The 25,565-nt window shown below is 55.4% G+C and overlaps 1 protein-coding gene across 1 annotated transcript in view; it reads left to right on the top strand.

The window, feature by feature from the left end:
- Nucleotides 1-25,565, top strand: part of TPP1 (tripeptidyl peptidase 1) — a gene marked incomplete at its 3' end in the record, with an annotated part of 105,013 nt that overhangs the window by 67,656 nt on the left and 11,792 nt on the right. The window contains exon 6 of the mRNA XM_075584301.1: nt 8,722-8,900. Within this exon, the coding sequence (XP_075440416.1) occupies nt 8,722-8,900 (179 nt within the window). The remainder of the gene's footprint in view (nt 1-8,721; nt 8,901-25,565) is intronic.

Raw genomic sequence — 25,565 nt, 5'->3', positions numbered from 1 at the left:
CTGTGTCACTATGAAGGGGAGGGACAGACTCGCTGTGTCACTATACAGGGAAGGGCCAGACTCGCTGTGTCACTATGCAGGGGAGGGACAGACTCGCTGTGTCACTATACAGGGAAGGGACAGACTCGCTGTGTCACTATGCAGGGGAGGGACGGGATCGCTGTGTCACTATGCAGGGGAGGGACAGACTCGCTGTGTCACTATGCAGGGGAGGGACAGACTCGCTGTGTCACTATGCAGGGGAGGGACAGGATCGCTGTGTCACTATGCAGGGGAGGGACAGACTCGCTGTGTCACTATGCAGGGGACGGACAGGATCGCTGTGTCACTATGCAGGGGAGGGACAGGATCGCTGTGTCACTATGCAGGGGAGGGACAGGATCGCTGTGTCATTATGCAGGGGAGGGACATGATCGCTGTGTCACTATGCAGGGTAGGGACAGACTCTCTGTGTCACTATGCAGGGGAGGGACAGGATCGCAGTGTCACTATGCAGGGGAGGGACAGGATCGCTGTGTCACTATGCAGGGGAGGGACAGGATCGCTGTGTCACTATGCAGGGGAGGGACAGACTCGCTGTGTCACTATGCAGGGGAGGGACAGACTCGCTGTGTCACTATGCTGGGGAGGAACAGACTCGCTGTGTCACTATGCAGGGGAGGGACAGACTCGCTGTGTCACTATGCAGGGGTGGTACGGGATCACAGTGTAACTATGCAGTGGAGGGACGGGATCACAGTTTCACTATGCAGGGGAGGGACAGACTCGCTGTGTCACTATGCAGGGGAGGGACGGGATCACTGTGTCACTATGCAGGGGAGGGACAGACTCGCTGTGTCACTATGCAGGGGTGGTACGGGATCACAGTGTAACTATGCAGTGGAGGGACGGGATCACAGTTTCACTATGCAGTGGAGGTACGGGATTGCTGTGTCACTATGCAGGGGAGGGACAGACTCGCTGTGTCACTATGCAGGGGAGGGACGGGATCTCTGTATCACTATGCAGGGGAGGGACTGGATCGCTGTGTCACTATGCAGGGGAGGGACGGGATCGCTGTGTCACTATGCAGGGGAGGGACGGGATCACTGTGACACTATGCAGGGGAGGGACAGACTCGCTGTGTCACTATGCAGGGAAGGGACAGACTCGCTGTGTCACTATGATGGGGAGGGATGGGATCGCTGTGTCACTATGCAGTGGAGGGACGGGATCGCTGTGTCACTATGCAGGGGAGGGACAGACTCGCTGTGTCACTATGCAGGGGAGGGACAGACTCGCTGTGTCACTATGCAGGGGAGGGACAGGATCGCTGTGTCACTATGCAGGGGAGGGACAGACTCGCTGTGTCACTATGCAGGGGAGGGACGGAATCGCTGTGTTACTATGCAGGGGAGGGACGGGATCGCTGTGTCACTATGCAGGGGAGGGACGGAATTGCTGTGTCACTATGCAGTGGTGGGACGGGATCGCTGTGTCACTATGCAGGGGAGGGACGGAATCGCTGTGTCACTATGCAGGGGTGGGACGGGATTGCTGTGTCTTTATGCAGGGGAAGGACAGACTTGCTGTGTCACTATGCAGGGGAGGGATGGGATCGCTGTGTCACTATGCAGGGGAGGGACAGACTCGCTGTGTCACTATGCAGGGGAGGGACATGATCGCTGTGTCACTATGCAGGGGAGGGACAGACTCACTGTATCACTATGCAGGGGAGGGATGGGATCGCTGTGTGACTATGCAGGGGAGGGACATGATCGCTGTGTCACTATGCAGGGGATGGACAGACTCAATGTGTCACTATGCAGGGGAGGGATGGGATCACTGTGTCACTATGCAGGGGAGGGACGGGATCGCTGTGTCACTATGCAGGGGAGGGATGGGATCACTGTGTCACTATGCAGGGGATGGACGGGATCGCTGTGTCACTATGCAGGGGAGGGACAGGATCGCTGTGACACTATGCAGGGGAAGGACGGGATCGCTGTGTCACTATGCAGGGGAGGGACGGGATCGCTGTGTCACTATGCAGGGGAGGGATGGGATCACAGTGTCACTATGCAGTGGAGGGACGGGATCGCTGTGTCACTATGCAGGGGAGGGACAGACTCACTGTGTCACTATGCAGGGGAGGGACTGGATCGCTGTGTCACTATGCAGGGGAGGGACGGGATCGCTGTGTCACTATGCAGGGGAGGGACGGGATCACTGTGACACTATGCAGGGGAGGGACAGACTCGCTGTGTCACTATGCAGGGGAGGGACTGGATCGCTGTGTCACTATGCAGGGGAGGGACAGGATCGCTGTGTCACTATGCAGGGGAGGGACGGGATCACTGTGTCACTATGCAGGGGAGGGACAGACTCGCTGTGTCACTATGCAGGGGAGGGACAGACTCGCTGTGTCACTATGCAGGGGAGGGACAGGATCGCTGTGTCACTATGCAGGGGAGGGACAGACTCGCTGTGTCACTATGCAGGGGAGGGACAGGATCGCTGTGTCACTATGCAGGGGAGGGACGGGATCGCTGTGTCACTATGCAGGGGATGGACGGGATTGCTGTGTCACTATGCAGGGGAGGGACAGGATCGCTGTGACACTATGCAGGGGAGGGACGGGATCGCTGTGTTACTATGCAGGGGAGGGACGGGATCGCTGTGTCACTATGCAGGGGAGGGACGGGATCACAGTGTCACTATGCAGTGGAAGGACGGGATCGCTGTGTCACTATGCAGGGGAGGGACAGACTCGCTGTGTCACTATGCAGGGGAGGGACGGGATCGCTGTGTCACTATGCAGGGGAGGGACAGGATCACTGTGTCACTATGCAGGGGAGGGACTGGATCGCTGTGTCACTATGCAGGGGAGGGACGGAAACGCTGTGTCACTATGCAGGGGAGGGACGGGATCACTGTGACACTATGCAGGGGAGGGACAGACTCGCTGTGTCACTATGCAGGGGAGGGACAGGATCGCTGTGTCACTATGCAGGGGAGGGACAGACTCGCTGTTTCACTATGCAGGGGAGGGACGGGATCGCTGTGTCACTATGCAGGGGAGGGACGGGATCACTGTGACACTATGCAGGGGAAGGACAGACTTGCTGTGTCACTATGCAAGGGAGGGATGGGATCGCTGTGTCACTATGCAGGGGAGGGACAGACTCACTGTGTCACTATGCAGGGGAGGGACATGATCGCTGTGTCACTATGCAGGGGAGGGACAGACTCACTGTATCACTATGCAGGGGAGGGATGGGATCGCTGTGTCACTATGCAGGGGAGGGACATGATCGCTGTGTCACTATGCAGGGGAGGGACAGACTCACTGTGTCACTATGCAGGGGAGGGATGGGATCGCTGTGTCACTATGCAGGGGAGGGACGGGATCGCTGTGTCACTATGCAGGGGAGGGATGGGATCACTGTGTCACTATGCAGGGGATGGACGGGATCGCTGTGTCACTATGCAGGGGAGGGACAGGATCGCTGTGACACTATGCAGGGGAAGGACGGGATCGCTGTGTCACTATGCAGGGGAGGGACGGGATCGCTGTGTCACTATGCAGGGGAGGGACGGGATCACAGTGTCACTATGCAGTGGAGGGACGGGATCGCTGTGTCACTATGCAGGGGAGGGACAGACTCGCTGTGTCACTATGCAGGGGAGGGACTGGATCGCTGTGTCACTATGCAGGGGAGGGACGGGATCGCTGTGTCACTATGCAGGGGAGGGACGGGATCACTGTGACACTATGCAGGGGAGGGACAGACTCGCTGTGTCACTATGCAGGGGAGGGACTGGATCGATGTGTCACTATGCAGGGGAGGGACAGGATCGCTGTGTCACTATGCAGGGGAGGGACGGGATCACTGTGTCACTATGCAGGGGAGGGACAGACTCGCTGTGTCACTATGCAGGGGAGGGACAGACTCGCTGTGTCACTATGCAGGGGAGGGACAGGATCGCTGTGTCACTATGCAGGGGAGGGACAGACTCGCTGTGTCACTATGCAGGGGAGGGACAGGATCGCTGTGTCACTATGCAGGGGAGGGACGGGATCGCTGTGTCACTATGCAGGGGATGGACGGGATTGCTGTGTCACTATGCAGGGGAGGGACATGATTGCTGTGACACTATGCAGGGGTGGGACGGGATCGCTGTGTTACTATGCAGGGGAGGGACGGGATCGCTGTGTCACTATGCAGGGGAGGGACGGGATCACAGTGCCACTATGCAGTGGAGGGACGGGATCGCTGTGTCACTATGCAGGGGAGGGTCGGGATCGCTGTGTCACTATGCAGGGGAGGGACAGACTCGCTGTGTCACTATGCAGGGGAGGGACGGGATCGCTGTGTCACTATGCAGGGGAGGGACAGGATCACTGTGTCACTATGCAGGGGAGGGACTGGATCGCTGTGTCACTATGCAGGGGAGGGACGGGATCGCTGTGTCACTATGCAGGGGAGGGACGGGATCACTGTGACACTATGCAGGGGAGGGACAGACTCGCTGTGTCACTATGCAGGGAAGGGACAGGATCGCTGTGTCACTATGCAGGGGAGGGACAGACTCACTGTGTCACTATGCAGGGGAGGGACGGGATCGCTGTGTCACTATGCAGGGGAGGGACGGGATCACAGTCACTATGCAGGGGAGGTACAGACTCGCTGTTTCACTATGCAGGGGAGGGACAGACGCGCTGTGTCACTATGCAGGGGAGGGACAGACTCGCTGTGTCACTATGCAGGGGAGGGACAGGATCACTGTGTCACTATGCAGGGGAGGGACTGGATCGCTGTGTCACTATGCAGGGGAGGGACGGGATCGCTGTGTCACTATGCAGGGGAGGGACGGGATCGCTGTGTCACTATGCAGGGGAGGGACGGGATCGCTGTGTCACTATGCAGTGGAGTGACGGGATCGCTGTGTCACTATGCAGGGGAGGGACAGACTCGCTGTGTCACTATGCAGGGGAGGGAAAGACTCGCTGTGTCACTATGCAGGGGAGGGACAGGGTCGCTGTGTCACTATGCAGGGGAGGGACAGACTCGCTGTGTCACTATGCAGGGGAGGGACGGGATCGCTGTGTCACTATGCAGGGGAGGGACGGGATCGCTGTGTCACTATGCAGGGGATGGACGGGATCGCTGTGTCACTATGCAGGGGAGGGACAGGATCGCTGTGACACTATGCAGGGGAGGGACGGGATCGCTGTGTCACTATGCAGGGGAGGGACGGGATCGCTGTGTCACTATGCAGGGGAGGGACGGGATCACAGTGTCACTATGCAGTGGAGGGACGGGATCGCTGTGTCACTATGCAGGGGAGGGACAGACTCGCTGTGTCACTATGCAGGGGAGGGACGGGATCACTGTGACACTATGCAGGGGAGGGACAGACTCGCTGTGTCACTATGCAGGGGAGGGACGGGATCACTGTGACACTATGCAGGGGAGGGACAGGATCACTGTGTCACTATGCAGGGGAGGGACTGGATCGCTGTGTCACTATGCAGGGGAGGGACGGGATCGCTGTGTCACTATGCAGGGGAGGGACGGGATCACTGTGACACTATGCAGGGGAGGGACAGACTCGCTGTGTCACTATGCAGGGAAGAGACAGGATCGCTGTGTCACTATGCAGGGTAGGGACGGGATCGCTGTGTCACTATGCAGGGGAGGGACAGACTCGCTGTGTCACTATGCAGGGGAGGGACAGGATCGCTGTGTCACTATGCAGGGGAGGGACAGACTCGCTGTGTCACTATGCAGAGGAGGGACAGGATTGCTGTGTCACTATGCAGGGGAGGGACAGACTCGCTGTGTCACTATGCAGGGGAGGGACGGAATCGCTGTGTCACTATGCAGGGGAGGGACGGGATCGCTGTGTCATTATGCAGGGGAGGAACGGGATCGCTGTGTCACTATGCAGGGGAGGGACGGGATCGCTGTGTCACTATGCAGGGGAGGGACGGGATCACAGTGTCACTATGCAGTGGAGGGACGGGATCGCTGTGTCACTATGCAGGGGAGGGACAGACTCGCTGTGTCACTATGCAGGGGAGGGACGGGATCACTGTGACACTATGCAGGGGAGGGACAGACTCGCTGTGTCACTATGCAGGGGAGGGACGGGATCACTGTGACACTATGCAGGGGAGGGACAGGATCACTGTGTCACTATGCAGGGGAGGGACTGGATCGCTGTGTCACTATGCAGGGGAGGGACGGGATCGCTGTGTCACTATGCAGGGGAGGGACGGGATCACTGTGACACTATGCAGGGGAGGGACAGACTCGCTGTGTCACTATGCAGGGAAGAGACAGGATCGCTGTGTCACTATGCAGGGTAGGGACGGGATCGCTGTGTCACTATGCAGGGGAGGGACAGACTCGCTGTGTCACTATGCAGGGGAGGGACAGGATCGCTGTGTCACTATGCAGGGGAGGGACAGACTCGCTGTGTCACTATGCAGAGGAGGGACAGGATTGCTGTGTCACTATGCAGGGGAGGGACAGACTCGCTGTGTCACTATGCAGGGGAGGGACGGAATCGCTGTGTCACTATGCAGGGGAGGGACGGGATCGCTGTGTCATTATGCAGGGGAGGAACGGGATCGCTGTGTCACTATGCAGGGGAGGGACGGGATCGCTGTGTCACTATGCAGGGGAGGGACAGGATCGCTGTGACACTATGCAGGGGATGGACGGGATTGCTGTGTCACTATGCAGGGGAGGGACAGGATCGCTGTGACACTATGCAGGGGAGGGACGGGATCGCTGTGTCACTATGCAGGGGAGGGACGGGATCGCTGTGTCACTATGCAGGGGAGGGATGGGATCGCTGTGTCACTATGCAGGGTAGGAACAGACTCGCTGTGTCACTATGCAGGGGAGGGACGGGATCACTGTGTCACTATGCAGGGGAGGGACTGGATCGCTGTGTCACTATGCAGGGGAGGGATGGGATCGCTGTGTCACTATGCAGGGGAGGGACGGGATCGCTGTGTCACTATGCAGGGGAGGGACAGGATCGCTGTGTCACTATAAAGGGGAGGGATGGGATCACTGTGTCACTATGCAGGGGAGGGACAGACTCACTGTGTCACTATGCAGGAGAGGGACAGACTCGCAGTGTCACTATGCAGGGGAGGGACGGGATCGCTGTGTCACTATGCAGGGGAGTGACGGGATCGCTGTCACTATGCAGGGGAGGGACAGACTTGCTGTGTCACTATGCAGGGTTAGGGACAGACTCGCTGTGTCACTATGCAGGGGAGGGACAGACTCGCTGTGTCACTATGCAGGGGAGGGACGGCATCGCTGTGTCACTATGCAGGGGAGGGACAGACTCGCTGTGTCATTATGCAGGGGAGGGATGGGATCGCTGTGTCACTATACAGGAGAGGGACAGGATCACTGTGTCACTATGCAGGGGAGGTGTGGGATCGCTGTGTCACTATGCAGGGGACGGACGGGAACGCTGTGTCACTATGCAGGGGAGGGACAGACTCGCTGTGTCACTATGCAGGGGAGGGACGGGATCGCTGTGTCACTATGCAGGGTTAGGGACAGACTCGCTGTGTCACTATGCAGGGGAGGGACAGACTCGCTGTGTCACTATGCAGGGGAGGGACAGGATCGCTGTGTCACTATGCAGGGGAGGGACGGGATCGCTGTGTCACTATGCAGGGGAGGGACAGACTCGCTGTGTCATTATGCAGGGGAGGGACGGGATCGCTGTGTCACTATACAGGAGAGGGACAGGATCACTGTGTCACTATGCAGGGGAGGTGTGGGATCGCTGTGTCACTATGCAGGGGACGGACGGGATCGCTGTGTCACTATGCAGGGGAGGGACAGACTCGCTGTGTCACTATGCAGGGGAGGGACGGGATCGCTGTGTCACTATGCAGGGGAGGGACGGGATCACTGTGTCACTATGCAGGGGAGGGACAGGATCACTGTGTCACTATGCAGGGGAGGGACGGGATCGCTGTGTCACTATGCAGGGGAGGGACAGACTCGCTGTGTCACTATGCAGGGGAGGGACAGACTCGCTGTGTCACTATGCAGGGGAGGGACAGACTCGCTGTGTCACTATGCAGGGGAGGGACAGGATCACTGTGTCACTATGCAGGGGAGGGACAGGATCACTGTGTCACTATGCAGGGGAGGGGTGGGATCGCTGTGTCACTATGCAGGGGAGGGACGGGATCGCTGTGTCACTATGCAGGGGACGGACTGGATCGCTGTGTCACTATGCAGGAGAGGGACGGGATCGCTGTGTCACTATGCAGGGGAGGGACGGGATCGCTGTGTCACTATGCAGGGGAGGGACGGGATCGCTGTGTCACTATGCAGGGGAGGGACGGGATCGCTGCACCTCCAGGAGTAGCATATATATTATTGTGTCCGCACGTGGCAAACGGGGCAGATTTTTCTGTCACACTTAAGTGAGAGGACAGACTTGTCACTGTGTCACTCTGCCTTGTCTTTGCAGTGGGAGGACAGACACTTGTCACTGTGTTAATGTGTCATTTTGCCTTGTCTTTGCAGTGGGAGGACTGACACTTGTCACTGTGTTACTGTGTCACTCTGCCTTGTCTTTGCAGTGGGAGGACAGACACTTGTAACTGTGTCACTGTGTCACTCTGCCTTGTCTTTGCAGTGGGAGGACAGACACTTGTGACTGTGTCACTCTGCCTTGTCTTTACAGTGGGAGGGCTCCATCGCTTCCCATCCCAGAGGAAAGTCCTGAGCCGAGCGTGGGACAAACACAGACCAAGGAGGGCGGATTTCCACCTGGGGGTCACCCCGTCCATTCTGAGGGAGAGATACAACCTGTCAGCCAGCGACATAGGAGCACACCCCAACAACAGCCAGGCGTGCGCCCAGGTATTCGTGCGCCCAAGTACTCCTGCACCCAGGTACTCGTGCACCCAGGTACTCGTGCGCCCAGGTACTCGTGCGCCAAGGTACTTGTGCGGCCAGGTTCTCGTGTGCCCAGGTTCTCGTGTGCCCAGGTTCTCGTGCGCCCAGGTTCTCGTGTGCCCAGGTTCTCGTGTGCCCAGGTTCTCGTGTGCCCAGGTTCTCGTGCGCCCATGTTCTCGTGCGCCCATGTTCTCGTGCGCCCAGGTTCTCGTGTGCCCAGTTTCTCGTGCGCCCAGGTTCTCGTGCGCAGGTTCTCGTGCGCCCAGTTTCTCATGCGCCCAGGTACTCGTGCGCCCAGGTACTCGTGTGCCAAGGTAATCGTGCGGCCAGGTTCTCATGTGCCCCTAAATCTTGTTGTCCGATGGGGGAAGGACAGTAGATTCTCTCTCTTCTCCCCCCCTGTAATCTCTGTCTCCAACTGCTTTTATTCTATAGGTTATTACTCTATCCTACTTCCTACTATTTACTGAACTATACTCTTTTTTTTTCTATTTTTCCTATGTTCCTGTAGCAGTACTTCCCCTCTCCTGTGATAATACTTCCCCTCTCCTGTGATAATACTTCCCCTCTCCTGTGATAATACTTCCCCTCTCCTGTGACTGTACTTCCCCTCTCCTGTGACTGTACTTCCCCTCTCCTGTGATAATACTTCCCCTCTCCTGTAACTGTACTTCCCCTCTCCTGTGATAATACTTCCCCTCTCCTGTGACAGTACTTCTCCTCTCCTGTACCTGTACTTCCCTTCTCCTGTGACAGTACTTCCCCTCTCCTGTAACTGTACTTCCCTTCTCCTGTAACTGTACTTCCCCTCTCCTGTAACTGTACTTCCCCTCTCCTGTGATAATACTTCCCCTCTCCTGTGACAGTACTTCCCCTCACCTGTGACAGTACTTCCCCTCTCCTGTAACTGTACTTCCCCTCTCCTGTAACTGTACTTCCCTTCTCCTGTAACTGTACTTCCCCTCTCCTGTAACTGTACTTCCCTTCTCCTGTAACTGTACTTCCCCTCTCCTGTACCAGCACTTCCCCTCTCCTGTAATTGTACTTCCCCTCTCCTGTAACTGTACTTCCCCTCTCCTGTAACTGTACTTCCCCTCTCCTGTGACAGTACTTCCCCTCTCCTGTAACTGTACTTCCCTTCTCCTGTAACTGTACTTCCCCTCTCCTGTAACTGTACTTCCCCTCTCCTGTAACTGTACTTCCCCTCTCCTGTAACTGTACTTCCCCTCTCCTGTAACAGTACTTCCCCTCTCCTGTAACTGTACTTCCCCTCTCCTGTAACTGTACTTCCCCTCTCCTGTAACTGTACTTCCCCTCTCCTGTAACTGTACTTCCCCTCTCCTGTAACTGTACTTCCCCTCTCCTGTAATTGTACTTCCCCTCTCCTGTGACAGTACTTCCCCTCTCCTGTAACTGTACTTCCCCTCTCCTGTAACTGTACTTCCCCTCTCCTGTAACTGTACTTCCCCTCTCCTGTAACTGTACTTCCCCTCTCCTGTAACTGTACTTCCCCTCTCCTGTAACTGTACTTCCCCTCTCCTGTAACTGTACTTCCCCTCTCCTGTAACTGTACTTCCCCTCTCCTGTAACTGTACTTCCCCTCTCCTGTGATAATACTTCCCTTCTCCTGTGACAGTACTTCCCCTCTCCTGTAACTGTACTTCCCCTCTCCTGTAACTGTACTTCCCCTCTCCTGTAACTGTACTTCCCCTCTCCTGTAACTGTACTTCCCCTCTCCTGTGATAATACTTCCCTTCTCCTGTGACAGTACTTCCCCTCTCCTGTACCAGCACTTCCCCTCTCCTGTAATTGTACTTCCCCTCTCCTGTAACTGTACTTCCCCTCTCCTGTAACTGTACTTCCCCTCTCCTGTGACAGTACTTCCCCTCTCCTGTAACTGTACTTCCCTTCTCCTGTAACTGTACTTCCCCTCTCCTGTAACTGTACTTCCCCTCTCCTGTAACTGTACTTCCCCTCTCCTGTAACTGTACTTCCCCTCTCCTGTAACAGTACTTCCCCTCTCCTGTAACTGTACTTCCCCTCTCCTGTAATTGTACTTCCCCTCTCCTGTGACAGTACTTCCCCTCTCCTGTAACTGTACTTCCCCTCTCCTGTAACTGTACTTCCCCTCTCCTGTAACTGTACTTCCCCTCTCCTGTAACTGTACTTCCCCTCTCCTGTACCTGTACTTCCCTTCTCCTGTAACTGTACTTCCCCTCTCCTGTAACTGTACTTCCCCTCTCCTGTAACTGTACTTCCCCTCTCCTGTAACTGTACTTCCCCTCTCCTGTAACTGTACTTCCCCTCTCCTGTAACTGTACTTCCCCTCTCCTGTGATAATACTTCCCCTCTCCTGTAATTGTACTTCCCCTCTCCTGTAACTGTACTTCCCCTCTCCTGTAACAGTACTTCCCCTCTCCTGTAACTGTACTTCCCCTCTCCTGTAACTGTACTTCCCCTCTCCTGTAACTGTACTTCCCCTCTCCTGTAACTGTACTTCCCCTCTCCTGTAACTGTACTTCCCCTCTCCTGTAACTGTACTTCCCCTCTCCTGTAACTGTACTTCCCCTCTCCTGTAACTGTACTTCCCCTCTCCTGTAACAGTACTTCCCCTCTCCTGTAACTGTACTTCCCCTCTCCTGTAACTGTACTTCCCCTCTCCTGTGATAATACTTCCCCTCTCCTGTAACTGTACTTCCCCTCTCCTGTAACTGTACTTCCCCTCTCCTGTACCAGCACTTCCCCTCTCCTGTAACTGTACTTCCCCTCTCCTGTAACTGTACTTCCCCTCTCCTGTAACTGTACTTCCCCTCTCCTGTAACTGTACTTCCCCTCTCCTGTAATTGTACTTCCCCTCTCCTGTAACTGTACTTCCCCTCTCCTGTAACTGTACTTCCCCTCTCCTGTGACAATACTTCCCCTCTCCTGTAACTGTACTTCCCCTCTCCTGTAACTGTACTTCCCTTCTCCTGTAACTGTACTTCCCCTCTCCTGTAACTGTACTTCCCCTCTCCTGTAACTGTACTTCCCCTCTCCTGTAACTGTACTTCCCCTCTCCTGTAACTGTACTGCACCGACACACTTTATTCGAGCAAATACCCGGTATGTACCTGGCAGATACCTGGAATAAGCCACTACTAACCTCTGACAAGCCCCGTTGCATTTGCCTTCCCAGCCTGGGTTCATGCCTGGCTGATGGGCGGCTGATCTGTTAAATGATAATGATTAGGATTTAATAGGCTGCAATGCTTCGCGTGTCTACCAGATGGCATAAATTCATGAATTGTAATGCAGTTTATATATATATACTGTGCAGTATTGCAGCCAGCGGGAATAAAATGCTTCAATCCCTGCTTGGAAAATAACTCAATGTACTCGGGCAGAAAACAGTCACAAACCTCAATACACCCGGGTATACCCGAATTCGTGGGACTAGCCAAGCTCGAATAAAGTGTGTCGCCAGTGTACTTCCCCTCTCCTGTAACTGTACTTCCCCTCTCCTGTAACTGTACTTCCCCTCTCCTGTAACTGTACTTCCCCTCTCCTGTAACTGTACTTCCCCTCTCCTGTAACTGTACTTCCCCTCTCCTGTAACTGTACTTCCCCTCTCCTGTAACTAGGATCTCACTAGGGAAACCTACCCTGGCAAATGATGTCTTGGCATCTATGGTGCCAAGCGCTACCGCCTCAGGGTACCAGGTGGCAAAATCCACCACCGTGAGGATGTAGCGCTTCCCTGACTTGCTTGGAATCATAAGGGGTCCTACAAGGTCCATCACTACTTTCTGGAAGGGTTCCCCTATTATCGGTAGGGGTTTCAGGGGTGCCTTCACACGGTCGCCCGCCTTACCCACTCGCTGGCAGGCATCACAAGAGCGGCAGAAATTGCCCACATCTCGAGATGCCCCCGGCCAGTAGTAACGCTGTAATAACCGGGCTCGCGTTCTGTTGACCCCCTGATGTCCCGCTAACGGAATAGAGTGAGCTACCCGTAACAGTTGCTGTCAGTACCCCTGGGGCACTACTAGCTGTCGCTTACCAGTCAATCCCTCCTCTATCCCTGGGTTCCCTTCTTCTCTATACAGGAGTCCCTTATACCATAGGCAGTGCTCAGTGCCTTCCCCTGCCTGAGATTCGGACGCCCGAAGTCTCACGCCGGCCAGGGTAGGGTCTGTCTTCACTGCCTCCCTAAACTGGGCTCCGAACTCTGGCCACCCCCCAGTCATGTCATTGTCCAGAGAATGGGGAAGGGTGAGGGGAAACAGTAAGTCAGTCTGTGGTTGCAACTGATCCTGGCTTACCTCCCCGGGCTCCTCTGCGCCCTCCGCTAACGTTGGTCCCAAAAGCTGGGGGACTGGCGCCGCTGCCATTGCCGCTGTCTGGCTCCGGGTAACCGCCGCCACTGCAGCGGGTTTGGGCACCCGGTCGTAGGTGCAGGTCATCGGTCCCAGATCGTTGCCAAGAAGAACATCGGCATCCAAACCGGGTAAATCCCCCACCTCCCACACACCCTGGCCCTCCCCCCAATCCAAAAAGATCCTGGCCACTTGCAGGAAACGTGGCTCTCCGTCGGCCACAGTGATCTGTATCCCAGGGCCTGGGAGTAATTCCTCTGGCCGGACCATATCAGGTCGGACCAGGGTCACTGCAGCTCCTGAATCCAGCAAGCCGACTGCTTGCCGGTCACCAACGGTGACCGGGGTGAGATGTCTGCTCCGGCCGTCTGTCTGCTGCAGGTCCACACTGAGATGTCCTCCGCTCCTGGCTGTAGGCACTGATGAAACCGGGACAGGTGTTGCATGGGACGTCTCGCTGGGAGTTGGTTCCATGACAGGTCCGGAGTCTGTGGTGGATGCCACCCGCACGCGGGCTACCGGCTTCGCAGCTGGGGTGCATTGTCCCTGATGAGGTCCGCCGGAACGCAGGGGTTTCTGGCCGGTGCCGCCGCCACCGCCGCCTTGGCTACTGCTTTTGCGGTCATCAGGGCTCAGCTGGCTACATAGTCGTCCGCAAGCCTCGCCGCCTCCTGGTAAGTCTTGGGCTTCTTGTTGTACACCCAAGCCCTCACCGTCGGCGGGCACTGCTGCATGAGGTGCTCCTGAAAGATGAGGTCCAGCAGGCGTTGGTAAGTCCGTGCCTCATAGCCCTCCACCCAGCGTATCCCGTACAAAGCCATGCGGGTCACGTAGGTAACATAGGACTCCTGGGGCTGCCTCTCTTCCTGCCGGAATTTACCCCGGTAGGCTTCAGGGGTAAAACCGTACTGAAACAATAACAGTTCTTTCAGGTGTTCATAGTCATCAGCATACTCATCTGGAAGCGCCATCATCGTCTGCTTAGCCAAGCCGGACAGTAAGGGGTCCAAACGTGCAACCCTATGCTGGGGAAGCACTTTGTACCGTCGACACTGTGTTTCGAAGTTCTTTAAAAAACTGTTGATCTGATCAGTACCTTCCACAAACTTGGTGAGACTGTGCTGCTCCAGTTTGAGTTCATCGTTGTTGGGTTGGACAGGGGGGCAATAAGCGGGTCTGTTCACTGCCATAGTGATAAACTGCAGCCGCTCCTCCGGTGTCCCTCTGTCACCTCACGCAGTAATCAGTGCCAACATTTCAGGGGTGAACGGACTGGTAGCCGCAGCAACCAGTACCCCTCCTGTTGCACTGCTCCCGGGAGGTGCACTCGTTCCCTCCCCGAGATTCCGCCGCCCCGGCACTGCGTTCCTTCCCTGATCTTCGGGTGGCTGTAAAAGGGCAAGCTGAGCCGTATCCTGAGGCTCTGCAAGCCAGGCTTCATAGTCACCGATTGCGTCAACCATGTCTGCGACTTCCTGGTTCTCATAGGGCAGTCCATATTCACGGCACTTGTCCTTCAGCTGAGCTCGGGTCCTCATGTTGGATGAGCCTTCAGCCTCGCTCATGGTTCACGGTCGCAGCAGTGAGGTGGTGTTACAACTTGTGTTAACTGTTGCACTACTGTGTGTTCAATATCTTTAGTCCCAGGAACTCGCAATTCCCTTCGAGTTCCCACTATATTACAGGGTCCCACAGAACACTGTAATATAGCTTCAGTTCAATCCCGCCGCTGCCACCAGTTAATTATAGAGCTTGTCACGGTAGCTTATGACAAGATATAATGAACACCAAATATCTGGGTTGAACTGAACGAGGCTTAGATATAATAAAATATATTTATTCCTTAAAAAGGTGAACACAGCAATATAGTACAATTAACAGACAAGAAGGTAACACTTACTTAGGGTTGGGGGATGGAGAAGTATCAGCTAGCAATTCTCCAGCAATCCGGTGACATTGCAGGTGGAATCAGAAGAAGAACTAAAAACTGTAGGGTTGACACCGATTATATACCTGTGTAACCCTATTCTTAACATTGAATACAGACTATTGGTGAACAATTTCTGTATCCAATCCCTAACTTGGAGACACAGATTAACCCATGCCCCCCAGCTAATTAGCCCATGTGTACTGGGACTCTATGGGTAGCCCCATAATTAAATCAGGGGCGACGACCAGTCTACCAAATGAAGTATCTGCATTGTTTGTAGGTGTAGACATAACACTTACAAACCACTCCAGTTTGCTGATTCTCCACCCTCAGGTAACAATTAGAGTGGCAGAGTTTATGGATTAGTAATTGGTCTGTTGATTAGTACTTAGTGTAAACAATCAGGGCAGTTAACTTTTGATCACAGTGCTTAGGCTCAATCAGCCGGCTGCCCTTCATGACCTATTAGCATAGCAGATGATTTCTGCATTTTGAGAGCAGGTCCAAAATACCATACATATACACTTTAATATCTACACATATTAATAAGTTCCATTCTGGTGGACTCAGTGGGTCGAAATTTGCCAGCTCTTAATGCCTACAGTGACTCCACACATTGGCCAAATATCAACTCTCTGCGACCTCCAGAACTGGAGATACAGAAATGCACATTAAAACATTAAAATACAGGATTATAATGAAACATGGGAACAGGGGAACATACAGTTTCCTGACATGACAAGTTGTAAGCCACATTCCTGGACCGCAGTCCAGTTAACCCCTTGCCTCCCTGGTGAGGTCAGGGGGTGGCCATATGGGGTGCAACCCCTTTAACACCGGACCAACCCCCTCTCCCTCTACAAGTACTTCCTCTCCTCCTCTGTCCTGTAGCAGTACTTCCTCTCCTCCTCTCTCTTCCAGAGCAGTATTTCCCCTATCCCGGAGCAGTACTTCCTCTCCTCCTCTATACAGGAGCAGAACTTCCTCTCCTCCTCTGTCCCGGAGCAGTACTTCCTCTCCTCCTCTCTCCCAGAGCAGAACTTCCTCTCCTCCTCTCTCCCGGAGCAGTACTTACTCTCTCCCAGAGCAGTATTTCCTCTCGCCCAGAGCAGGACTTCCTCTCCTCTCTACCGGAGCAGAACTTCCTCTCCTCCTCTCTCCCAGAGCAGTACTTCCTCTCTCCCGGAGCAGTACTTCCTGTCCTCCTCTCTCCTGGAGCAGTAGTTCCTCTCCTCCGCTCTCCCAGAGCAGTACTTCTTCTCTCCCGGAGCAGAACTTCCTCTCTCCTGGAGCAGTAGTTCCTCTCCTCTGCTCTCCATGAGCAGTACTTCTTCTCTCCCGGAGCAGAACTTCCTCTCTCCTGTAGCAGTACTTCCTCTCCTCCTCTCTCTTCCAGAGCAGTATTTTCCCTATCCCGGAGCAGTACTTCCTCCCCTCCTCTCTCCCGGAGCAGTACTTCCTCTCCTCCTCTGTCCTGGAGCAGTACTTCCTCTCCTCCTATCTCTTCCAGAGCAGTATTTCCCCTATCCCGGAGCAGTACTTCCTCTCCTCTCTCCCAGAGCAGTACTTCCTCTCTCCCGGAGCAGTACTTCCTCTCCTCCTCTCTCCCGGAGCTGTACTTCCTCTCCTCCTCTCTCCCAGAGCAGTACTTCCTCTCCTCCTCTCTAACGGAGCAGAACTTCCTCTCTCCCAGAGCAGTACTTCCTCTCTCCCAGAGCAGTACTTCCTCTCCTCCTCTCTCCCGGAGCAGTACTTCCTCTCCTCCTCTCTCCCAGATCAGTACTTCCTCTCCTCCTCTCTCCCGGAGCAGTACATCCTCTCTCCCGGAGCAGTACTTCCTCTCCTCCGCTCTCCCAGAGCAGTACTTCCTCTCTCCCGGAGCAGTACTTCCTCTCCTCCTCTGTCCTGTAGCAGTACTTCCTCTCCTCCTCTCTCTTCCAGAGCAGTATTTACCCTATCCCGGAGCAGTACTTCCTCTCCTCCTCTCTCCCGGAGCAGAACTTCCTCTCCTCCTCTGTCCCGGAGCAGTACTTCCTCTCCTCCTCTCTCCCAGAGCAGTATTTCCTCTCTCCCAGAGCAGTACTCCTCTCCTCCTCTCTCCCAGAGCAGTACTTCCTCTCCTCTCTCCTGGAGCAGTACTTCCTCTCTCCCGGAGCAGTACTTCCTCTCTCCCGGAGCAGTACTTCCTCTCTCCCGGAGCAGTACTTTCTCTTGTCCTCTCTCCTGGAGCAGTAGTTCCTCTCCTTCGCTCTCCCAGAGCAGTACTTCTTCTCTCCCGGAGCAGTACTTCCTCTACTCCTCTCTCCCGGAGCAGTAGTTCCTCTCCTCCGCTCTCCCAGAGCAGTACTTCTTCTCTCCCGGAGCAGTACTTCCTCTCCTCATCTGTCCTGGAGCAGTACTTCCTCTCTTCCTCTCTCTTCCAGAGCAGTATTTCCCCTATCCCGGAGCAGTACTTCCTCTCCTCACTCCCGGAACAGTACTTCATCTCTCCCAGAGCAGTACTTCCTCTCCTACAGTGACTCCACACATTGGCCAAATATCAACTCTCTGCGACCTCCAGAACTGGAGATACAGAAATGCACTTTAAAACATTAAAATACAGGATTATAATGAAACATGGGAACAGGGGAACATACAGTTTCCTGACATGACAAGGTGTAAACCACATTCCTGGACTGCAGTCCAATTAACCCCTTGCCTCCCTGGTGAGGTCAGGGGGTGGCCATATGAGGTGCAACCCCTTTAACACTGGACCAACCCCCTCTCCATCTACAAGTACTTCCTCTCCTCCTCTGTCCTGTAGCAGTACTTTCTCTCCTCCTCTCTCTTCCAGAGCAGTATTTCCCCTATCCCGGAGCAGTACTTCCTCTCCTCCTCTCTCCCGGAGCAGTACTTCCTCTAATCCTCTCTCCTGAAGCAGAACTTCCTCTCCTCCTCTCTCCCGGAGCAGTACTTACTCTCTCCCGGAGCAGTAATTCCTCTCCTGCTCTCTCCTGGGGCAGTACTTCCTCTCCTCCTCTCTCCCAGAGCAGTACTTCCTCTCTCCCGGAGCAGTACTTCCTCTCCTCCTCTCTTCCGGAGCTGTACTTCCTCTCCTCCTCTCTCCCAGAGCAGTACTTCCTCTCCTCCTCTCTAACGGAGCAGAACTTCCTCTCTCCCAGAGCAGTACTTCCTCTCTCCCAGAGCAGTACTTCATCTCCTCCTCTCTCCCGGAGCAGTACTTCCTCTCCTCCTCTCTCCCAGATCAGTACATCCTCTCCTCCTCTCTCCCGGAGCAGTACATCCTCTCTCCCGGAGCAGTACTTCCTCTCCTCCGCTCTCCCAGAGCAGTACTACCTCTCTCCCGGAGCAGTACTTCCTCTCCTCCTCTGTCCTGTAGAAGTACTTCCTCTCCTCCTCTCTCTTCCAGAGCAGTATTTACCCTATCCCGGAGCAGTACTTCCTCTCCTCCTCTCTCCCGGCGCAGAACTTCCTCTCCTCCTCTGTCCCGGAGCAGTACTTCCTCTCCTCCTCTCTCCCAGAGCAGTATTTCCTCTCTCCCAGAGCAGTACTCCTCTCCTCCTCTCTCCCAGAGCAGTACTTCCTCTCCTCTCTCCTGGAGCAGTACTTCCTCTCTCCCGGAGCAGTACTTCCTCTCTCCCGGAGCAGTACTTCCTCTCTCCCGTAGCAGTACTTTCTCTTGTCCTCTCTCCTGGAGCAGTAGTTCCTCTCCTTCGCTCTCCCAGAGCAGTACTTCTTCTCTCCCGGAGCAGTACTTCCTCTACTCCTCTCTCCCGGAGCAGTAGTTCCTCTCCTCCGCTCTCCCAGAGCAGTACTTCTTCTCTCCCGGAGCAGTACTTCCTCTCCTCATCTGTCCTGGAGCAGTACTTCCTCTCTTCCTCTCTCTTCCAGAGCAGTATTTCCCCTATCCCGGAGCAGTACTTCCTCTCCTCACTCCCGGAACAGTACTTCCTCTCTCCCAGAGCAGTACTTCCTCTCCTACAGTGACTCCACACATTGGCCAAATATCAACTCTCTGCGACCTCCAGAACTGGAGATACATAAATGCACTTTAAAACATTAAAATACAGGATTATAATGAAACATGGGAACAGGGGAACATACAGTTTCCTGACATGACAAGGTGTAAACCACATTCCTGGACTGCAGTCCAATTAACCCCTTGCCTCCCTGGTGAGGTCAGGGGGTGGCCATATGAGGTGCAACCCCTTTAACACTGGACCAAACCCCTCTCCATCTACAAGTACTTCCTCTCCTCCTCTGTCCTGTAGCAGTACTTTCTCTCCTCCTCTCTCTTCCAGAGCAGTATTTCCCCTATCCCGGAGCAGTACTTCCTCTCCTCCTCTCTCCCGGAGCAGTACTTCCTCTAATCCTCTCTCCTGGAGCAGAACTTCCTCTCCTCCTCTCTCCCGGAGCAGTACTTACTCTCTCCCAAAGCAGTATTTCCTCTCGCCCAGAGCAGGACTTCCTCTCCTCTCTACCGGAGCAGTACTTCCTCTCCTCCTCTCTCCCGGAGCAGTACTTCCTCTCTCCCAGAGCAGTACTTCCTCTCCTCCTCTGTCCTGGAGCAGTACTTCATCTGCTCCTCTCTCTTCCAGAGCAGTATTTTCCCTATCCCGGAGCAGTACTTCCTCTCCTCACTCCCGGAGCAGTACTTCATCTCCTCCTCTCTCCCAGAGCAGTACTTCCTCTCTCCCGGAGCAGTTCTTTCTCTCCTCCTCTCTCCCAGAGCTGTACTTCCTCTCCTCCTCTATCCCGGAGCAGTACTTCCTCTCCTCCTCTCTCACAGAGCAGAATTTCCTCTCTCCCGGAGCAGTACTTCCTCTCTCCCAGAGCAGTACTTCCTCTCTCCCAGAGCAGTACTTCCTCTCCTCCTCTCTCCCGAAGCAGAACTTCCTCTCCTCCTCTCTTCTGGAGTACTTACTCTCTCCCAGAGCAGTATTTCCTCTCTCCCAGAGCAGTACTTCCTCTCCTCCTCTCTCCCGGAGCAGTACTTCCTCTCTCCCGGAGCAGTACTTCCTCTCCTCACTCCCGGAGCAGTACTTCCTCTCTCCCGGAGCAGTACTTCCTCTCCTCCTCTCTCTTCTAGAGCAGTATTTCCCCTATCCCGGAGCAGTACTTCCTCTCCTCCTCTCTCCTGGAGCAGTACTTCCTCTCCTCCTCTCTCCCGGAGCAATACTTCCTCTCCTCATCTCTCCCGGAGCAGAACTTCATCTCCTCCTCTCTCCCGGAGCAGTACTTACTCCCTCCCAGAGCAGTTATTCCTCTCTCCCAGAGCAGTACTTCCTCTCCTCCTCTCTCCCGGAGCAGTACTTCTTCTCCTCCTCTCTCCCGGACCAGTACTTCCTCTCCTTCTCTCTCCCGGAGCAGTACTTCCTCTCCTCCTCTCTCTCGGAGCAGAACTTCCTCTCCTCCTCTCTCCCGGAGCAGTACTTACTCTCTCCCAGAGCAGTATTTCCTCTCTCCCAGAGCAGTACTTCCTCTCTCCCAGAGCAGTACTTCCTCTCCTCCTCTCTCCCAGAGCAGTACTTCCTCTCCTCCTCTCTCCTGGAGCAGTACTTCCTCTCTCCCGGAGCAGTAGTTCCTCTCCTCCGCTCTCCCAGAGCAGTACTTCATCTCTCTCGGAGCAGTACTTCCTCTCCTCCTCTGTCCTGGAGCAGTACTTCCACTCCTCCTCTCTCTTCCAGAGCAGTATTTCCCCTATCCCGGAGCAGTACTTCCTCTCCTCACTCCCGGAGCAGTACCCCCTCTCTCCCGGAGCAGTACTTCCTCTCCTCCTCTCTCCTTGGGCAGTACTTCCTCTCCTCCTCTCTCCCAGAGCAGTACTTCCTCTCTCCCAGAGCAGTACTTCCTCTCCTCCTCTCTCCCGGAGCAGTACTTCCTCTCCTCCTCTCTCCCGGAGCTGTACTTCCTCTCCTCCTCTCTCCCGGAGCAGTACTTCCTCTCCTCTCTCACTGAGCAGAACTTCCTCTCTCCCGGAGCAGTACTTCCTCTCTCCCAGAGCAGTACTTCCTCTCCTCCTCTCTACCGGAGCAGAATTTCCTCTCCTTCTCTCTCCTGGAGCAGTACTTCCTCTCCTCCTCGCTCTTCAGGAGCAGTATTTCCCCTATCCCGGAGCAGTACTTCCTCTCCTCCTCTCTCCCAGAGCAGTACTTCCTCTCCTCCTCTCTCCCGGACAAATACTTCCTCTCCTCCTCTCTCCCGGAGCAGAACTTCATCTCCTCCTCTCTCCCGGAGCAGTACTTACTCTCTCCCAGAGCAGTATTTCCTCTCTCCCAGAACAGTACTTCCTCTCCTCCTCTCTCCCAGAGCAGTACTTCCTCTCTTCCTCTCTCCCCGAGCAGAACTTCCTCTCCTCCTCTCTCCCGGAGCAGAACTTCCTCTCCTCCTCTCTCCCGGAGCAGTACTTACTCTCTCCCAGAGCAGTATTTCCTCTCTCCCAGAGCAGTACTTCCTCTCCTCCTCTCTCCTGGAGCAGTACTTCCTCTCCTCCTCTCTCCCGGAGCAGTACTTCCTCTCCTCCACTCTCCTGGAGCAGTAGTTCCTCTCCTCCGCTCTTCCAGAGCAGTACTTCTTCTCTCCCGGAGCAGTACTTCTTCTCCTCCTCTGTCCTGGAGCAGTACTTCCTCTCCTCCTCTCTCTTCCAGGGCAGTATTTCCCCTATCCCAGAGCAGTACTTCCTCTCCTCGCTCCCGGAGCAGTGCTTCCTCTCTCCCGGAGCAGTACTTCCTCTCCTCCTCTCTCCCGGAGCAGTACTTACTCTCTCCCAGAGCAGTATTTCCTCTCTCCCAGAGCAGTACTTCCTCTCCTCCTCTCTCCTGGAGCAGTACTTCCTCTCTTCCTCTCTCCCCGAGCAGAACTTCCTCTCCTCCTCTCTCCCGGAGCAGAACTTCCTCTCCTCCTCTCTCCCGGAGCAGTACTTACTCTCTCCCAGAGCAGTATTTCCTCTCTCCCAGAGCAGTACTTCCTCTCCTCCTCTCTCCTGGAGCAGTACTTCCTCTCCTCCTCTCTCCCGGAGCAGTACTTCCTCTCTCCCGGAGCAGTACATCCTCTCCTCCACTCTCCTGGAGCAGTAGTTCCTCTCCTCCGCTCTTCCAGAGCAGTACTTCTTCTCTCCAGGAGCAGTACTTCCTCTCCTCCTCTGTCCTGGAGCAGTACTTCCTCTCCTCCTCTCTCTTCCAGGGCAGTATTTCCCCTATCCCAGAGCAGTACTTCCTCTCCTCGCTCCCGGAGCAGTGCTTCCTCTCTCCCGGAGCAGTACTTCCTCTCCTCCTCTCTCCCGGAGCAGTACTTACTCTCTCCCAGAGCAGTATTTCCTCTCTCCCAGAGCAGTACTTCCTCTCCTCCTCTCTCTTGGAGCAGTGCTTCCTCTCCTCCTCTCTCCCGGAGCAGTACTTCCTCTCTCCCGGAGCAGTACATCCTCTCCTCCACTCTCCTGGAGCAGTAGTTCCTCTCCTCCGCTCTTCCAGAGCAGTACTTCTTCTCTCCCGGAGCAGTACTTCCTCTCCTCCACTGTCCTGGAGCAGTACTTCCTCTCCTCCTCTCTCTTCCAGGGCAGTATTTCCCCTATCCCAGAGCAGTACTTCCTCTCCTCACTCCCGGAGCAGTGCTTCCTCTCTCCCGGAGCAGTACTTCCTCTCCTCCTCTCTCCTGGGGCAGTACTTCCTCTCCTCCTCTCTCCCAGAGCAGTACTTCCTCTCTCCCGGAGCAGTACTTCCTCTCCTCCTCTCTCCCGGAGCTGTACTTCCTCTCCTCCTCTCTCCCGGAGCAGTACTTCCTCTCCTCCTCTCTCCTGGGGCAGTACTTCCTCTCCTCCTCTCTCCTGGAGCAGAACTTCCTCTCCTCCTCTCTCCCAGAGCAGTACTTCCTCTCTCCCGGAGCAGTACTTCTTCTCTCCCAGGGCAGTGTTTCCTCTCTTCCAGAGCAGTACTTCCTCTCCTCCTCTCTCCCGGAGCAGTATTTCCTCTCTCCCAGAGCAGTACTTCCTCTCCTCCTCTCTCCCGGAGCACTACTTCCTCTCCTCCTCTCTCCCAGAGCAGTACTTCCTCTCCTCCTCTCTCCCGGAGCAGTACTTCCTCTCTCCTGGAGCAGTACTTCCTCTCCTCCTCTCTCCTGGAGCAGTACTTCCTCTCCTCCTCTCTCTTCCAGGGCAGTATTTCCCCTATCCCAGAGCAGTACATCCTCTCCTCACTCCCGGAGCAGTACTTCCTCTCTCCCGGAGCAGTACTTCCTCTCCTCCTCTCTCCTGGAGCAGTACTTCCTCTCCTCCTCTCTCCCGGAGCAGTACTTCCTCTCTCCCGGAGCAGTACTTCCTCTCCTCCTTTCTCCTGGAGCAGTACTTCCTCTCCTCCTCTCTCTTCCAGGGCAGTATTTCCCCTATCCCAGAGCAGTACATCCTCTCCTCACTCCCGAAGCAGTATTTCCCCTATCCCAGAGCAGTACTTCCTCTCCTCGCTCCCGGAGCAGTGCTTCCTCTCTCCCGGAGCAGTACTTCCTCTCCTCCTCTCTCCTGGGGCAGTACTTCCTCTCCTCCTCTCTCCCAGAGCAGTACTTCCTCTCTCCCGGAGCAGTACTTCCTCTCCTCCTCTCTCCCGGAGCTGTACTTCCTCTCCTCCTCTCTCCCGGAGCCGTACTTCCTCTCCTCCTCTCTCCTGGGGCAGTACTTCCTCTCCTCCTCTCTCCTGGAGCAGAACTTCCTCTCCTCCTCTCTCCCAGAGCAGTACTTCCTCTCTCCCGGAGCAGTACTTCTTCTCTCCCAGGGCAGTGTTTCCTCTCTTCCAGAGCAGTACTTCCTCTCCTCCTCTCTCCCGGAGCAGTATTTCCTCTCTCCCAGAGCAGTACTTCCTCTCCTCCTCTCTCCCGGAGCACTACTTCCTCTCCTCCTCTCTCCCAGAGCAGTACTTCCTCTCCTCCTCTCTCCCGGAGCAGTACTTCCTCTCTCCCGGAGCAGTACTTCCTCTCCTCCTCTCTCCTGGAGCAGTACTTCCTCTCCTCCTCTCTCTTCCAGGGCAGTATTTCCCCTATCCCAGAGCAGTACATCCTCTCCTCACTCCCGGAGCAGTACTTCCTCTCTCCCGGAGCAGTACTTCCTCTCCTCCTCTCTCCTGGGGCAGTACTTCCTCTCCTCCTCTCTCCCACAGCAGATATTCCTCTCTCCCGGAGCAGTACTTCCTCTCCTCCTCTCTCCCGGAGCTGTACTTCCTCTCCTCCTCTCTCCCAGAGCAGTACTTCCTCTCCTCCTCTCTCCTGGGGCAGTACTTCCTCTCCTCCTCTCTCCCAGAGCAGTACTTCCTCTCTCCCGGAGCAGTACTTCCTCTCCTCCTTTCTCCCGGAGCTGTACTTCCCCTCCTCTTCTCTCACTGAGCAGAACTTCCTCTCTCCCAGAGCTGTACTTCCTCTCTCCCAGAGCAGTACTTCCTCTCCTCCTCTCTCCCGGAGCAGTACTTCCACTCCTCCTCTCTACCATAGCAGAATTTCCTCTCCTTCTCTCTCCTGGAGTACTTACTCTCTCCCAGAGAAGTATTTCCTCTCTCTCAGAGCAGTACTTCCTCTCCTCCTCTCTCCCGGAGCACTACTTCCTCTCCTCCTCTCTCCCAGAGCAGTACTTCCTCTCCTCCTCTCTCCCGGAGCAGTACTTCCTCTCTCCCAGAGCAGTACTTCCTCTCCTCCTCTCTCCTGGAGCAGTAGTTCCTCTCCTCCACTCTCCCAGAGCAGTACTTCCTCTCTCCCAGAGCAGTACTTCCTCTCCTCCTCTGTCCTGGAGCAGTACTTCCTCTCCTCCTCGCTCTTCAGGAGCAGTATTTCCCCTATCCCGGAGCAGTACTTCCTCTCCTCCTCTCTCCCGGAGCAGTACTTCCTCTCCTCCTCACTCCCGGACCAATACTTCCTCTCCTCCTCTCTCCCGGAGCAGAACTTCCTCTCCTCCTCTCTCCCTGAGCAGTACTTACTCTCTCCCAGAGCAGTATTTCCTCTCTCCCAGAGCAGTACTTCCTCTCCTCCTCTCTCCCGGAGCAGTACTTCCTCTCTTCCTCTCTCCCGGAGCAGAACTTCCTCTCCTCCTCTCTCCCAGAGCAGAACTTCCTCTCCTCCTCTCTCCCGGAGCAGTAATTACTCTCTCCCAGAGCAGTATTTCCTCTCTCCCAGAGCAGTACTTTCTCTCCTCCTCTCTCCCGGAGCAGTACTTCCTCTCCTCCTCTCTGCCGGAGCAGTACTTACTCTCTCCCAGAGCAGTATTTCCTCTCTCCCAGAGCAGTACTTCCTCTCCTCCTCTCTCCCGGACCAATACTTCCTCTCCTCCTCTCTCCCGGAGCAGAACTTCCTCTCCTCCTCTCTCCCGGAGCAGTA

This window comes from Ascaphus truei, unplaced genomic scaffold, assembly GCF_040206685.1.
Source record: "Ascaphus truei isolate aAscTru1 unplaced genomic scaffold, aAscTru1.hap1 HAP1_SCAFFOLD_535, whole genome shotgun sequence".
NCBI classification, from domain to species: domain Eukaryota; kingdom Metazoa; phylum Chordata; class Amphibia; order Anura; family Ascaphidae; genus Ascaphus; species Ascaphus truei.
The sequence above is the reverse complement of the archived record's forward strand: the minus strand, read 5'-3'. Positions and strand labels throughout refer to the sequence as shown.